The 18066-nt window shown below is 43.8% G+C and overlaps 1 protein-coding gene across 1 annotated transcript in view; it reads right to left on the reverse strand.

Annotated features, from left to right (window-relative positions):
• The window catches only part of DNAH8 (dynein axonemal heavy chain 8), a 1666792-nt gene that overhangs the window by 1392644 nt on the left and 256082 nt on the right, over positions 1-18066 (reverse strand). The window contains 1 exon segment of the mRNA XM_033937418.1: positions 3695-3884. Within this exon segment, the coding sequence (XP_033793309.1) occupies positions 3695-3884 (190 nt within the window).

The raw sequence follows: 18066 nt of genomic DNA on the forward strand, positions 1-18066 counted from the left end.
CACAGAGTGAATTGTGTAGGTTAAACCAGCACTGGACACTTGTTGTTATGCGAACGTGCGCATGCGGAAAATTGCTTTGACAACCTTGGAACACGCATGCTATTAGTTTGCGGGAAATAGCTTTGACAACCGAACGTGCATGCTATTACCCCGACGGGAGTTGTATCTGCAAACTTTCAGGGGCTTTGTTCAGGTGAAAGGAAGAACTACATACCTGTTTAGCTCGTGGGTTTAAAGTTAGGGGGCCAGCCCAGGTCTTCAAAGCAGCTGCAGCCGCGGGTTTAAAGTTAGTCGGTCAGGTCTTCAGAGCGGCAGGGGGAGGCAATCTTTTCTTCAATGTCTGCTGGATAAAGCGCCGTGCCGAGGAGAGCAAGCAGTGATTGAGTTTTTCCCTATGTGGGGAAACCACCGTGGCAGCCTATGTGGGGAAACCGCCGTGGCAGGAGAGCAGGAATTGAGTTTTTCCCTATGTGGGGAAACCGCCGTGGCAGGAGAGCAGGGAGTGAGTTTTCTCTATTTGTTGAAAACGGCGAGGCGAAAATGGCATTGCAGGAGAGCATGAGCGGTAGCAATTGTTGGGGGGGGTGGAGTCGGCGACGTGCAGGCTGCTGTGAACAGGAGCGGCAGCAGCGGCAGGACCATGAGGCGGGAGTGAGTTGTTCGCCTTTCCCTATCTGGGGAAAGCGCCGTGTCGAGCAGAGGCGAGAGTGAGCTGTTCGGCTTCCCCTATCTGGGGAAACCGCCGTGGCGAAAATGGAGGGAAGTGCCGCGTGGGGCCGTAGTAAGAGCGGGGCATGCTGCATTCTTGGCGGCCACGGACATACGGATTATGGAAGCACGCCGATAAGAATGCGCATGCGCCGCCTACGGTTTTATTATATAGATGGAGGAGCAGCACGTGGTGGTGACAACTTTATGTGATACAGTAAAAGAGATACATGCTTCCCAGACTGACTTAGCTGAAAAATTGGAAGATTTAGAAAACAGAAGCAGAAGGTCAAACCTGCGATTCCGTGGTAGTCCGGAAACTTCAGAATATATTAATGCGGAGGAAGTAGTGAAAAAGTTGGTGGGCCATCTTCTAGCTGATAATGGAGTACCAGTGAGAAGACAACACATTAAGCTTATCGCTATGATAAACATTTGAGTGATGAGTGGTGTTTCTGAGGTCTGAAGATTCAGTAAAGTTATGACATGTATAGCTATTAAGAGTGGTTGAATCATATATTACAATACTTGGAATAAGAGGTATTTTTGCCCAATAGTAATCAGACAGAATTTTATGAACTGTAGGAACTTTTATTAAAGCATTCTCAAGAGCATGTTCTGCTGGGCGGTGATTTTGACTTGACCCTGGATCCTATTATGGATAATTGAGTTCGGCCACATACGCCCAGGCAGAGAGAAAGGCCCTAGATGCCTTTCGAAAAACAGTGGAAACTAGTGGACATTAGGAGAAAAACTCCTTCCTACAGTAAAAGACTACAACTAATACTCTCCAGTATATATAAGATATTCTCACATTGATATGTGGTTGGGTGCCGTGGAATTATTTAAGGTGGTGCAGTCAGCTGATATTAGCCTACAAACTTGGTCTGATCATGTTCAGAGTTGGTGACTCTGAACACTCAGGAGGCTCAATCTGGGGATATTAGAGATATCCAGATGTACTGTTGAATACTCCTTGTCATCTGGAACACATTAGTCAACAAATCTTACAGTATTTTGAGTTTAACTACACCAAAGATCTCACTGGTAGTTCTGCGGGCGCTCAGGGAGGAGACTGAATGAATTCTTTGCTTCGGTCTTTACGGAAGAAGATGTAAGAGATCTACCTGAACTGGAAATGGTTTTCAAGAGTGATGATGCGGAGGAACTGAAAGAAATCTCAGTGAATCTGGAAGATATACTAAGCCAAATAAACAAGTTAAAGACTGATAAATCGCCAGGACCAGATGGTATCCATCTCAGGGTACTAAAAGAACGCAAACATGAAATAGCTGATCTGCTGTTAATGATCTGTAATCTGTCACTAAAATCGTCTGTAATACCTAAAATTGGAGTGTGGCCAATGTTACGCCGATTTTTAAAAATGGCTCCGGGAAGATCCAAGAAATTACTTCAGTGCCAGGCAAAATGGTAGAGGATTTGATAAGAGTGGATAGCGTAGCTGGTTTTAAGAAAGGTTTGGACAAGTTCCTGGAGGAAATGTCCATAGTCTGTTATTGAGAAAGACATGGAGGAAGCCACTGCTTGCCCTGTACTGGTAGCATGGAATATTACTATTCTTTGGGTTTTGGCCAAGTACTTGTGTCCTGGATTGGTCACCATGAGAACGGGCTACTGGGCTGATGGACTGTTGGTCTGATCCAGTAAGGCTATTCTTATGTTCTTATGTTGTCTTGAGGGGAGCTATAATTTCCTTACAGGCTCATGTTCATAAAGACAAAGCCCTTCGTGAAGACCAGCTTAGGGACCATCTGGCCACCTTACAGTGGAACAAAAAACAGGGACTCCAAAACTACAACATTAGATCAGGCCTTGCATGATGCCCAACTTCAACTTTATGATTTGGAGTTGGAAGATATTCAGCACCAGCTTAATCTTACACAGCAACATTATTTTTTTTAAATAATTCTTTATTCGTTTTCAAATTAAACAACAAGTGCACAAAAGAATATATTACAACAAATTATTCCACAATAGCACTTTGATATCCATCACATAAAAATCTAGTAAATCAATAACCCCCCCTACCACCCTCCCTTCATCCTAATTTCAATAAAAATATACACATATTATATATCATAGTATAACATATTATGTAAAATTATTTCCAATTCCCACCCCCCTTTAGTGTGCCAAAAAAGAAAAGGAAAAGAGAAGTGAAGACTATTCACTACAATATTTTGCCAATGGCCCCCATATTTTTATGAAATTAGTATATGTCCCTCTTTGTACTGCTATTGCTCGTTCCATTTTAAATATGTGGCATAATGTATTCCACCAAAATGTATAACTAAGATTTCTGTGATTTTTCCAATTTTTGTTATGTGTTGGATGGCAACCCCTGTCAAAACTAATAAAAGCTTGTTGTTCTCTGATGATATTTGACTCTTTTTCCTCATCATTATGCCAAATAGCACTGTATCATAAGAGAGTGCCACATGATTTTCCAATAATGCATTTACTTGAGACCATATTGAATTCCAAAATATCTTAATATAGGGACAATAATAAAGTAGATGATCTAATGTCCCAGGTTCCAGATTACAGTGCCAGCATCTATTGGACTTAGAACTATCAAATTTTTTTGAATTTGATAACCGGTCTAGTAGGCTGTTAGCCCATCAGCTGCGTAAGCAACGTCTCCGTAACTATATTCCTCAGATAGACAGATTTAATTTATAAAATTGTGATTTAAATCAAATCCAATTTTATTAAATCATTGATTTTTATCCACCATGTCTCATAGAGCTTTTGTTATAGAACCAGCACCATTCTGATAGGGTGGAGGCAGTTCAAAAAGAGGCTTTCTGTATCATCGCCAAAGTATGGTCCCTAGAATTGGCCAAAGAATTTTAGATGAGGTCTCATCAATGACCCGCATGAAGCTCTTAGCACTTAACTATTAACCAATATCCTTCCTAATGTATTTAATACTGGTAATGAAATTAAATGTTATTAATCTTACCATCTAAGAATGAAAGATATCTGCTAACAGTTTCTTTATAATTCTGTTTGTCACTGTCTCCATGTTTACACTGATTTAAAGCACCCCAGTTATCTGTAGCAAGAATGGCTGGTAGGAAAATTTTTGACAGCATGTTCTTCGTACCAATTAAAAGTCCTTCAGTACAATCCAAAACAGAAAAGAATGTTTCCTACAAAAATGACAGAACAATGTAATCAGTCTAGAAGCTACACAAAATAAATCATACAGAAGTCATTCATAACATTTTTTCCAATATAGAACATATATCACTGATACTAGTACTGATAATAAATTATTTAAAAAAATGTAGTAATATTAAAACTGTTTAACAGTATTAATAAAAATAAAAATGAATACAGTTATTTTGTTTTATCTTGTCAATTCATTTTTTCTAATAGTTATCCAATCTATTGAAAAAGGATTGAATATGCAGAATATTTATGTTCCTTTTGAGAATTATGCTTCCAACGTGACCTCCCTGAAAATGTACTAAGGCTGAGTATATGTATATTCAAAATGTCTCTAAAGAAGGCAAATCTATAAATTGGCACCTCAGTCTAGATGCCCCATTACCATATGCATAGTGCTAATTCTGTAATAACATCTTGACACCACAATTATGAAAAATTACCATAACATAAGCATCAGTGTACCCATGTGAAGGCATGACCTCTTACACCATGTTAATGGCCTTCAAAAATAGGCACGCCTAGTTTATAATATGCTATAGCAGGGGTCTCCAAAGTCCCTCCTTGTGGACTGAATCCAGTCGGGTTTTCAGGATTTCCCCAATGAATATGCATTGAAAGCATATTCTCATGCATATTTCACATAGTTCTCATGCATATTTCATTGGGGAAATCCTGAAAACCCGACTGGATTCGGCCCTCAAGGAGGGACTTTGGAGACCCCTATGCTATAGTATTCTGGGAGACATGCTTGTCCATGATTCACCCACTTGTATACCCCCTTGTAGTTAGGTACTAAGGCTCATAAGCGTTACCTAGTAGAACAGAACCTAGTACACAATAGAAGATTAGGGGTTTTTTTTTCCTTCGATAATCTTCTTTCTGTTAGTCCCTGTAGGATTCCATACACTAGGTGTTCAATTCCAACCCACAATCTGGGAGTTGCAGAAATCCAACACTTTTCTGAGCACATGCTCCTCCCCCTTAGAATGAGAGCTAGAACCATCTGCAGTTGAGTCCCAAAGCCAAGCAATAAACCTGAATAAATCCATGACAAGGAGGTATGGGGGAAAAACCCCAGCAAAACAAACAATTTCTGAACTGGTCTGCTCTGTAAAACATGACATAAGTAACAAACAGGCTAAAGGCAACCCTGAGAAACATTGAGGAATAATAATGTAGAACTAACCTACTATATCCAATGAGCACTCACATGAGACATACTCACAGAAGTGGAAAACTCCCCACAGGATCCAACAACTGGCTGGAAAGTCTTCAAGTCTGCAAGGAGAATAATCAAGGCAGAAAGAAACAGGCTATTCCAAACAACTGAGCAAGTTTCAAGTTTATTGTGTATTTAATTAATCGCTTACTCAAATTTCTAAGCGATAAACATATCTTTAAAATTACAGATAATACAGGGGATAGCAAAAACAAATAGATACTAAACAAAACAAATTAATGACTAACAATATAAACAGTAAAAACAGAAGGAAAGAGTGGGTAAAGAAATACAGAATTGTTAATAGAAAAGAAGACAATTATGGTAAAAACAATAGGGGGGAATAAACAGTAGCCTTATAAGAGGTTATAGAAATAAGCTGGAACTCCTAAGTATCAAAAGCATCTTTAAAAAGAAAGCTTTTTAGTTTGCTTTTAAATTTATCTAAGTTGTTTTCTTCTCTTAGATAAATAGAGAGGGAATTCCATGTTTGAGGAGCTTTAACAGAAAAAATAAAATGACGCCGTGTGTTAATAACTTTGAGTGAGGGCGTAACTAATAAATGTTGATCGATAGACCTCAATGCTCTGGTTGGGGTATAAGGAATCAATAATTTATAAATGAAAACTGGAGTTTTATATAACAGGGACTTGAAGGTAAGCAGACTTAATTTATACTGTATTTGATGTGCGATTGGGAGCCAGTGCGCTTTCTTAAGAAGAGGAGTGACGTGATCAAATTTCCTTGCTTTCATTATAAATTTAATTGAGGCATTTTGAATGATCTGCAAACGTCTAATTTCTTTTTGAGCTATTCCCTTGAGTAAAGCATTACAATAATCAATTTTTAAGATAACCAGGGAATGAATTTGGCCCTGATTCTGTATAGGACGCCCAGGAGAGGTGTCCTATACAGAATCGGTCCTACAGTAAACCCTGATGCCCAATCCTCCTGCCGGAACCCCCCTGGAACCCCCTCCCCCCCAAACTGGTAATCGCCGGCATGAGGATGCCCAATCCTCCTGCTGGAACCCCCCTAGAACCCCCCTCCCCCCAAAACTGGTAATCACCGGCAGGAGGATGCCCAATCCTCCTGCCAGAAAGTCCGACGACCCGACGACCCCCCCCCCCAAACTAGCCTCCCTCCCCCAACTAACCTTTAAATGTTGGTCAGCTGGACGGGTCTTGCTGCCATCCAGCCGACAGGCCCGCCTCGTGGAAATGAGACGGGCCCGCCCCTTCCCGGCCCATCCCCGCTAAATCTAAGGCCTCATTGGCCCAGGCTCTAGAAGCTTGGACCAATCAGGCCTTAGGCATAGCGGGCCGCCCATCCTCACTAATCTTAAGGCCCAAAACCTCCTTCAAAACACGCCAAAAAATCGAACCCTCCACATTCTGGGACAAAGCGGACCCCGCAATCACTAATATAGCCCCCAATGAATTCATAACACAATGGCGTACTGTAAACGAAACCATCCTGAATGAGCTAGCTCCTGAAAAATCCAGAATCTGCAGACCATCAGACAAATGGTTCGACACTGAACTTCTCCAATTAAAAAAGCTCTGCAGACAACTAGAAAGAGTATGGAATAAAAGAGCCTAGAACACACAAAAACAGCATGGAGAACTTAAATCAACCAATACAAGAACAAACTCAAGGAAAAACGGAAAGCCTACTACTCCAAAATGATAGGCACGGAAACCCTAGACACAAAAAAGCTATTCAATCTAGTAAAGAATCTCACCGACACCAAACCTCACCTAGCTACACAAGGAAACCACCCACCGACAGCTATCCAACTAGCAGATCATTTCAAAAATAAGATCACCAAGATCAGAACCACATTCAACAATACTCACACCCACCTCGACAAGAAAACAACAAACCCTTCAACAGGAGAAGCCATCGCTGCAGACAGAAGCTGAACCGTCTTCCCCGTAATACATTGGTCGGATATGAATCGACTCTACATAAAATACAGCCAAGCTTCTTGCGACCTAAATAACTGCCCCACCTACCTGTTATCAAACTCCTCCACCACATTCAGAGCCAACCTCATGCTATGGATTCAAACCACATTAACAGAAGGTCAATTCCCTCAAGACCTTGGAGAGATCACCCCAATCATGAAAGACCACAAAGGCCCAATAGATAACCCCTCCAACTACAGACCAATCGCTTCAATACCAATATACATTAAAATAATAGAAGGTCTAGTTGCACAATACCTCACCAACTACCTGGAAGACCATAATCTACTTCACCCCTCACAATCAGGATTTCGAACCAACCACAGCACATAAATACTTCTTGTAACACTACTAGACACATGATGCTAATCCAACTTGACCTCTCCACAGCATTTGACCTAGTCGACCACTCCATACTGCTACAGATACTTGACGCCATTGGGATCTCAGGCAAGGTCTACAATTGGTTCCAAGGATTCCTCAAATCAAGAACCTACATGGTAAAGTCCAATAATATCAAATCAGAACCATGGTCCAACCCATGCGGAGTTCCACAAGGATCACCTCTATCACCTACGCTCTTCAACCTCTTTATTTCCTCCCTTGGAGCCACTTTAGATAACTTAAATGTTACATCCTTCAGCTACGCAGACGACATCACCATACTCCTCCCCTTCGACCCATCAGAGCCCACCACTACAGCAAAACTGGAAATAACCCTTGATGCAGTGGAAAAATGGATGGTAGACCACAAACTGAAACTAAACTCAGATAAAACAAAATTACTTCTGCTCAAAAAGGCCAAAACTCCCACCATTACAGAACTGAAAATTAAAAACACCAAATACCCAATACAGCCCGAACTCAAACTCCTAGGAGTAACGATAGACAGATGCTGCACAATGCAGTCCCAAATCAATAAAACATCCCAGAAAGCTTTTTTAATTATGAGAAATCTACGTAAAATAAGAAAATTCTTCGACCCAGCACTATTCAGGCTAATTGTCCAATCCCTAGTCTTAGGTCTACTGGACTATTGCAACTCCCTCTATCTACCTTGTCCTTCCAACATGATAAAACAACTTCAGACTATACAAAACACTGCCCTCAGACTGATCTACTCCCTGAGAAAATATGATCATATTACAACTGCCTTCCTAGACTCTCACTGGCTACCTATGCAAGCACGAATTCAATTCAAATTCTACTGTCTATTATTCAAAGCATTGCTTCGGGCCGAGTCGGGGAGGTAGCAGGCACAAGCAGGCACCAGGAGAGAGCGTGGAGGAGGCTTAGGAGAGAGCGAGGAGGACACGAGGAACAGCAGGCAAAGGCAGGCAGAGTGGGGTAGCGGCGAGAGAAAGCTCCGCCCACCCCCCACGAGTCACCAGTAGCGTCGGAGCGCCCGGACTCCCCCTTAAAAGGAGGAGAACCGCGGCGCCAGGGCACTTGCTTCGGGCCGAGTCGGGGAGGTAGCAGGCACAAGCAGGCACCAGGAGAGAGCGTGGAGGAGGCTTAGGAGAGAGCGAGGAGGACACGAGGGAGGAACAGCAGGCAAAGGCAGGCAGAGTGGGGTAGCGGCGAGAGAAAGCTCCGCCCACCCCCCACGAGTCACCAGTAGCGTCGGAGCGCCCGGACTCCCCCTTAAAAGGAGGAGAACCGCGGCGCCAGGGCACTTGCTTCGGGCCGAGTCGGGGAGGTAGCAGGCACAAGCAGGCACCAGGAGAGAGCGTGGAGGAGGCTTAGGAGAGAGCGAGGAGGACACGAGGGAGGAACAGCAGGCAAAGGCAGGCAGAGTGGGGTAGCGGCGAGAGAAAGCTCCGCCCACCCCCCACGAGTCACCAGTAGCGTCGGAGCGCCCGGACTCCCCCTTAAAAGGGGGGGAGCCAACGGCACGCAGCCGTTCGGCGCGCAGCGAAGGCGAGCAGCAAAGGCGCTCGCCTTAGAGAGAGCGCCTTTGCAAAGGAGCCTTGTGAAGGAGCCAGGCGCCCAGCAGCTACATCTAAACCACAAACTGTAGGTATTTTCTTCTCTTACTCATTCTCTTTCTCTTCTTTTTCAGGTAGCTGCACGCCAGGCACCACTTTTACACCTCACACATACTGAGAGACTAAAGAAAGGAGAAGAAGAAATGGAGGCAGCAGGCACCCAGCGGAGCTTTCCAGTCTACTGCACAGAGTGTCATATGTACGACTACCTCCCCTCCGGGAGGCAGTCGTACATATGCAGTCGGTGTCAGGAACTGGAAAGCCTGAAGAATGAGGTCGGGAGACTGCAGGTCAAGGTCCAGGAGCTGGAGGGGCTCCGTGCTTTAGAAGAACCGTGCTGGGCAACTGAGGACCCCACCAGAGACAGCCACATTGAGGAGCAAGTTAGGGAGCTCGAGAAATTCATCGAGGAGGCCTGCAGGACTTTAAGAATAAATGGGACATCCACGAGGGATCCCTACGAGGGTCGAGTTAAGGAACCAGGTCATTAGCATTCAGACTTAATGGGGTGGGTCAATAGAGTGGGCAGACTTGATGGGCTATGGCCCTTTTCTGCCGTCATCTTTCTATGTTTCTATGTTTCTATGATCACCAGCAAGTTGGACAGGACCCAACTGATGAAAGACAGAATCCACCAGATGGAGGACGGAATCCACCAGACGCTGGGGGAGAAGGACTTTGTGGAATACCCGAGCAGAGAGAGGAGGCCAAGACCCACCAGAACTCTGAGAGAGAAGTAGAGGACCACACCAAAGATACAGATTTAAGACCAAAAAGGAAACTGAAGAAGGGGAAATCTGCAGGAATAGTGGGTGACTCAATCCTGAGAGAAGTTGACAGTCACGTAGCAGGAGGGAGAGAGGACCGGCTAGTGACATGTCTCCCAGGGGCAAGAACGAAGGACATCACCGACAGAATCGAGAGGATCCTGGAAGGAGCGGAAACAGCGGTGATAATCCACGTTGGAACAAACGACGTCAGCAGAAGAAATTACAGCAGGACTACACTAACCGAGCAGTTCCAGACCCTGGGAAGGAAGTTGAAGCTGAGGACACGGAAGATAGCTTTCTCAGAGATCCTGCCAGTACCGAGGGCAGATGTAAGGAGGCAGACCGAGCTGCAAGCCATAAACGCATGGCTGAGGAGATGGTGCGAAGAGGAAGGCTTCCACTTTGTAAGGAACTGGTCAACTTTTTGGGGTAAGAACAAGCTCTACAGGAGGGACGGACTGCACCTGAGCACGACAGGAACAAGAATGCTGGCAAATAACATCAAGAGCACAATAGACAAGGCTTTAAACTGAGGAGAGGGGGAAAGCTGACAGTCGATCTGGTGTCGACGCTTCGGGAAGGAATATCTAAGGAAGACACTGAAAGGGAAAAATGCAAAATAGGCCTCCAAGGCAAGCGGGAAAATTGCGAAAAAGAACTCAAAGACAAACTACAGGAGTTCAAGGAACAAGTGAAATTAGAGAGCGAAAAGAAGGAAAAACAGCAGGAACTAAAAGGACATGCAGAAATGAGGAAGACAGCTGAGGACAAAGACATCACACCATGGGAAGGGGACGAACAAAATGGGACTCAGGGGCTGGCACCCCAAGAAGGGGACGACAAGAGAATCAACCCACAAGGAAGAACAACAGGGAAAGTAAAAAACCAAAACTTAAATTGCTTGTACGCCAATGCAAGGAGTCTACGGACCAAAATGGGAGAGCTGGAAGTCATGGCCAACAAAGAGGACCTAGACATAATTGGAATCACAGAAACATGGTGGTCTGAGGACAACAAATGGGACGTAGTACTACCAGGTTATAAACTCTATAGGAAAGACAGGACATGTAAGAAGGGAGGAGGAATAGCGCTATACATAAAGGACTCCATTCACTCGACCAGGATGGATACGGCAACAAGGGCAGAAGGTTTGGAATCGCTATGGGTTAAGTTACCAGGAAGAAAGGGAGCCGACACAAAATTGGGACTTTATTATCGCCCACCTGGACAGACAGAAACAAGTGACAATGACCTAGAAGCAGAATTGAGGCAGGAATGCAAAAGCGGAAGGGTGACGGTTATGGGAGACTTCAACCACCCTGGGATAGACTGGAGCATTGGACACTCCAGCAGCGCGAGGGAAACAAAGTTCCTGGAGGCTGTGAGGGATTGCTTCTTGGAGCAGCTGGTCCAGGAACCGACACGAGGAGATACCACTCTTGACCTAATCCTCAACGGTCTAGGGGGCCCCGCAAAGGAGGTGGTAGTAGTAGGGCCACTAGGAAACAGTGATCACAACATGATCCAGTACAAACTAGAAATGGGAACATCAAAAGTGAAGAGAACCACAGCGATGGCACTCAACTTCAGAAAAGGGAACTACGAAGCTATGAGGAAAATGGTGAGACATAAACTCAGAAACAGCTCACGGAAGATGGAGACCGTAGAGAAAGCCTGGTCCCTACTCAAGAACACGGTGCAAAAAGCACAAAACATGTACATCCCCAGGTTTAGGAAAGGGCGCAAACAAAATCAAACAAAAAACAAGGTGTGGATAACAAAGGAAGTGAAGAAGGCGATAAGCGACAAGAAATCATCATTCAGAAAATGGAAAAAGGACCAAACTGAGGAAAACTGGAAGGAACACAAAAAACACCAGAAAGAGTGCCACCGAGTGGTTAGGGAAGCAAAAAGAGAATACGAAGAGAAGCTGGCTGGGGAGGCGAGAAACTTCAAACCGTTCTTTAGGTACGTGAAGGGGAGGCAACCGGCAAGGGAGGAAGTGGGACCGTTGGATGATGGAACCAGAAAGGGAGTGGTAAGAGAGGAAAAAGAGGTAGCAGACAGGTTAAACAAGTTTTTCTCGTCGGTCTTCACGAGCGAGGACACATCCAATGTACCAGAACCTGAGGAGATTATAAGTGGGGATCTAGATGAAAAGCTGGAGCGAATAGAAGTAAGCCATGAGGACGTCCTACGACAGATAGATAGATTAAAAAGCGACAAATCACCGGGCCCGGATGGAATCCACCCAAGGGTACTAAAAGAACTGAGAAAGGAAATAGCGGAAACACTCCAGCAAATATGTAATCTATCATTGAAAACTGGGGAGATCCCGGAGGACTGGAAAATAGCAAATGTCACGCCTATCTTTAAGAAAGGATCAAGAGGAGACCCGAGAAACTACAGGCCGGTGAGCTTGACTTCGGTTCCGGGTAAGATGATGGAAGCACTTATTAAGGACAGCATCTGCGAGCACATGGAAAAAAATGGGCAGCTGAGGGAGAGCCAACATGGCTTCTGCAAGGGAAGGTCTTGCCTCACAAACTTACTACATTTCTTTGAGGGAATAAACAGCCAGATAGACAAAGGGGAATCCATAGACATAATTTACCTCGACTTCCAAAAAGCTTTCGACAAGGTACCCCACGAACGGCTGCTTAGGAAGCTGTGGAACCACGGAGTGGAGGGGGATGTATACCGATGGATTAAACACTGGCTGGCGGGCAGAAAACAGAGGGTTGGAGTGAAGGGCCAATACTCAGACTGGCAACGGGTCACGAGCGGAGTTCCGCAGGGGTCGGTGTTGGGACCGCTCCTGTTCAATATATTTACAGACGATCTGGAGACAGGGACGAAATGTGAGGTTATCAAATTTGCAGATGACACCAAACTCTGCAGCAGGGTTAGAACCACGGAAGACTGTGAAAACCTGCAAAGGGACCTAACGAAGCTGGAAGAGTGGGCCAAAAAGTGGCAGATGCGTTTTAATATAGAGAAATGCAAGGTCATGCATGTTGGGAAAAAGAACCTGATGTTCAGCTATACAATGGGGGGAACATTGCTAGCTGTAAGTACCCTTGAAAGAGACCTGGGTGTGCTGGTGGATACAACAATGAAAGCATCAGCACAATGCGCGACAGCCTCAAAGAAAGCAAACAGAATGCTGGGTATCATCAAGAAGGGTATCACGACCAGGACAAAGGAAGTCATCATGCCACTGTACCGTGCAATGGTGCGCCCGCATCTGGAGTATTGTGTCCAGTATTGGTCGCCGTACCTCAAGAAGGACATAGCATTGCTTGAGGGGGTCCAGAGAAGAGCGACGAAAATGGTAAGAGGTATGGAAAACCTTTCATATGCCGACAGGCTAGAACAGCTGGGGCTGTTCTCCCTGGAAAAGAGGAGACTTAGAGGAGACATGATACAAACTTTCAAGATCCTGAAAGGCATAGATAAGGTAGACAGGGACAGATTCTTCAGACTGTGGGGAACAACAAGTACAAGGGGGCACTCGGAGAAACTGAAAGGGGATAGGTTTAGAACCAATGCCAGGAAGTTCTTCTTCACCCAGAGAGTGGTGGACACATGGAACGCACTCCCGGAGGTTGTGGTGGGGCAGAAGACACTACAGGGATTCAAAGAAGGTTTGGATAAATTCTTGAAGGAAAAGGGGATTGAAGGATACAGATAGAAGTAAGGATAGGTTTTTTGTTTTTTTTTAGGGCAGGGAACACCTTGACAGGTCATGGACCTGATGGGCCGCCGCGGGTGCGGGCCGCCGCGGGTGCGGACCGCTGGGTGCGATGGACCTCTGGTCTGATCCCGGTGGAGGCAACTTCTTATGTTCTTATGTTCTTAAACGGCTCTCCCCCCCCCTATCTAAACAACCGCCTAAACCAGATCCTCACCTCAAGACAAAGAAGAACTCCAAACCCTTTTGCCTTTCCTCCACTCAAGGGCACTCAGCGCAAAAAGATGTTTGATAACCTTCTGGCGACGCAAGCAGCAAAACTTAACCACTCCATCTCCAACCTGTTGACAGCAACGGGCAACTTCAAAACTTTTCAAAAAGAAATCAAAACCCTACTTTTCAAAAAATTTATCCAGATATCTTAACCCAACCCTTCCCCCTCCTCCTAGATAAATTTTCCCCCAAAACCTCCACTTAAATAATCTCTTCCTCCCCAAAACACCAACCAAGTATTCAGATCCCTGAAATGTAACATGATCTTATTTGTACTCTAACTGTAATCTATTTGTTATATCACACAGTAACGTACAGTCAATTTAATATCCAATTTGCAAGTTCTTCCAGAATTAATCCAGGTACCTCTACTCCCTTGTAACCAAAAAAAAAAAAAAAACAACCCCAAAACTGTTGTAACTTCACTGGAAATGTCCAGTTAGCTCTTTTGTAATCCGCTTTGAACTGCAAGGTATAGGCGGAATAGAAGTCCCTAATGTAATGTAATCTTGAAAAATATAAAGAGCATTCTAATCTATATAAACTAAAAATAAATCAGGCAAAAATGAAATACTACTCAGGTCTAATTTTGAAAGCCAAAAACGTCTCTGCGCTTTTCTCTATTCTAAAATCAATTACCAAAAAACAAAATCAAATAACTAATACCCTGCCCACTGCCCAGAAACTTGCTACCTACTTTATAGAGAAGGTTAACAATATTAGGAAATATCTTACTACGAATCTGCACTCCATATCAGATCAGGATCAAACTGATTCAAGATTCTCATTATCTTCAAAATGCTCTCAATTTAATCTACCAAATCTACTGGAGATTGAATCCCTTATCAAAACCATTAATACCAAGGGCTCTCAAGTTGATTCAATCCCCCCTTTCATTCTCAAGCGTTATTTTACCATTTTCGGTCCTTTCATCCTTACATTAATTCATGAAAGTCTTCAAAAAAGTGTAATGCCTAAAGCATGGAAGCAAACAGTCATTCGACCTATTATCAAGGACCAAAAAATTAGTTCTGAGGAAAAATTCAATTACAGGTCAATTACAAATATCCCCTTCTTGGCAAAGCTGACTGAGAAGGTGGTATTTAATCAAGTATCTGGGGAGTGTGTGGTGCAGTGGTTAAAGCTACAGCTTCAGCACCCTGGGGTTGTGGGTTCAAACCCATGCTGCTCCTTGTGACCTGGGCAAGTCACTTAATCCCCCCATTGCCCCAGGTACATTAGGTAGATTGTGAGCCTGCCAGGACAGACAGGGAAAAATGCTTGAGTACCTGAATAAATTAATGTAAACCGTTCTGAGCTCACTTGGGAGAACGGTATAGAAAATTGAATAAATAAATAAAATAAATATCTGAGTTCATAGAAAAAACGAACAAAAACGGGCTTTAGACAGTATCATTCTACTGAACATTCACTAATTGGCCTGTCCACTTCCATACTTTACTTTCTAGATCATCATACATCTGTCCTTTTGATCTCCCTTGATCTCTCATCTGCGTTTGTTACGATTGATCACAACCTTCTTATAGATAGATTACAGTCAATAGGTAATACAGATCAGGTTCTCCTTTGGTTTAAATCTTAAGAACATAAGAACATAAGCAATGCCTCCACTGGGTCAGAACCGAGGTCCATCATGCCCAGCAGTCTGCTCACGCGGCGGCCCAACAGGTCCAGAACCTGCGCAGTAGCTCCCTATCTATATACCCCTCTATCCCTTTTTCCAGCAGGAATTTGTCCAATCCTTTCTTGAAATCCAGTACCGTACTCTGTCCTATTACGTCCTCTGGAAGTGCATTCCAGGTGTCTACCACACGCAGGGTAAAGAAAAATTTCCTAGCATTTGTTTTGAATCTGTCCCCTTCCAATTTTTCTGAATGCCCTCTTGTTCTTATATGTTTTGAAAGTTTGAAGAATCTGTCCCTCTCTACTTTCTCTATGACCTTCATGATCTTGTAGGTCTCTATCATATCTCCTCTGAGTCTCCGCTTTTCCAGGGAGAAGAGCCCCAGTCTCTCCAATCTTTCAGTGTATGAGAGGTTTTCCATGCCCTTAATCATTCGTGTCGCTCTCCTCTGGACCCTCTCAAGTGTTGCCATATCCTTCTTAAGGTACCGTGACCAATACTGAACACAATACTCCAGGTGCGGGCGCACCATTGCCCGATACAACGGCAGGATGACTTCTTTTGTTCTGGTCGTAATACCCTTCTTAATAATACCCAACATTCTGTTTGCCTTCTTCGCGGCTGCTGCACATTGTGCCGTTGACTTCATTGTTGTATACACCAGTACACCCAAATCTCTTTCAAGGTTACTTCCCTCTAATACTTTGAAATATTTTGAAAATCGCACTTCAACTGTATCTTTCAATAATACAACTTCCGAAAGTTTTTCAGTAACATATGGTATTCCACAGGGGTCCATTCTTTCACCACTTTTGTTTAATATTTTTCTTGCACCACTTATGACCCTCTGCCAAGCCATTGGCTTTACCGCATTCGCCTATGCAGAAAGCATTCAGCTTTTACATCCACTTGATCCCACCAACCCCTCGGAAACAATAGCAATTAATAGGAAACTTGAGGAGATTCACTAGTGGCTCGATGCAAACAGATTAGCCCTTGTTATTGCGTTGAGCCCAATTAAGGTTAAAGGTGTATTTGTAGTGATCTGACCAGAGGGAGGGGTGCCAGGCCCCATTTGAGATGTGGATTTCGGGATTGTGAGTGTGTTGGGACATGTATGCAGCGACATCTAGTTGGTGGCCTTTTTCGTGTGTGGGTTGGGGGTTGAGGATCTGGTAGTTCAGTGCTTTGAGGTATGAGAGTATATTTTCTACTTGTTTGGAGGTGTGGTCTTCTAAACAAGTAGAAAATCTGGGTCTTATCTTTTCTCCACCTACATTCTAGGGATCGAAGCTGTTTTTTAATAAGAACAAGATCTATCGTAAACCAAGGATTTAATTGTTTTCGAGTGGAAATTAATCTTATTTGAGTCGGTGCTAACTCATCTAATAGATGCTTTGTGGATAAATTCCATTGGAATAGGAGATCGTTCAAAGAGCTGGCCTTTAGGTCTGAAAGATTTAGGTTAAAAACTGAGGTAATTGAGTCTGAAGACAAATTGTTCAAATCTCTATACTTAACGGTATGAGGAATTTTATGCACTTTCTAAAGTGAAGTTATGTGTGTTATAGGGATTAAGAAGTGGTCTGACCACGGAACTGGGAGGCAAGGTCCCATCAGGTAGTTGTCAGTTGCAGAGGAAGGAATTAAAACCATATCAATTGTATGTCCTGCTTAGTGCATTGGGACTGTTAATAATGGACAGAAAACATGTTGGTTGATGTAAGATAAAATTTCTTTAGTATAAATATTGCTAAGTTCATCAAAATGAATATTAAAATCACCTAAAATCAATGGATTTGTAGAGGAAGATCCAAAATCAAACACAAGTGATTGTAATTGAGTAAAATTTTCTCGATTAATTGGGGGAGGTAAATAAAGGAGAAGTATGTCTAACTTTGGTCTAGTCTGAATAGTGAATTGTAAGAATTCTATTGAAGAGTCTGCTGGAGAATATTCAGTGCCTAATGCGTACATTGAGAGGGAAGGTCATATGGAATCCTACAGGGACTAATAGAAAGAAGATTATCGAAGGTAAATACCTAATCTTCCATTCTGTTATGTCCCTTCTGGATTCCATACGCTACGTGACATACCAAAGCAATGGAAGCAGCCAGAGAGGGACAGAAGAGCCTGCCCGTATCACCGAGGTTCCAGTAACAGCATCAGAGTGAGCCACCACATCCACTCAGTAAAACTGGGTAAAGATATGAAAAGAGGACCAAGTAGCCGCCCTGCAAATTTCATCTGGATGAAATGTGCAAGACTCCACCCACAACACTTCTAGTTGAATGGGCCTTATGAGAAACCGGCAGCTGCTTGATGCAGGTGATGTAAGTCGAGGAAAATAGCCAGTCAAATCCATCGAGTGATCAATAACTTGAACGCCGGCTGACCATGGTGAGGTGCAGCAGAAAGGAGAAAGATGTGATCAGAGAGACAGAAATCAATTCTCCTTTCTAAATAGTGGAGCAAGACTCTCTTGACATCCAACTTGCACAAGATCTGATCCAAGCCTGAGGAAGGAAACGCAGTCAAACAAACCTGAAAGGCAGAAACCACATTCGGTAGAAAGGAAAGTACAGTACGGAAAACAATTCC

This window comes from Geotrypetes seraphini, chromosome 3 (assembly GCF_902459505.1).
Source record: "Geotrypetes seraphini chromosome 3, aGeoSer1.1, whole genome shotgun sequence".
Classification (NCBI taxonomy): Eukaryota; Metazoa; Chordata; class Amphibia; order Gymnophiona; family Dermophiidae; genus Geotrypetes; species Geotrypetes seraphini.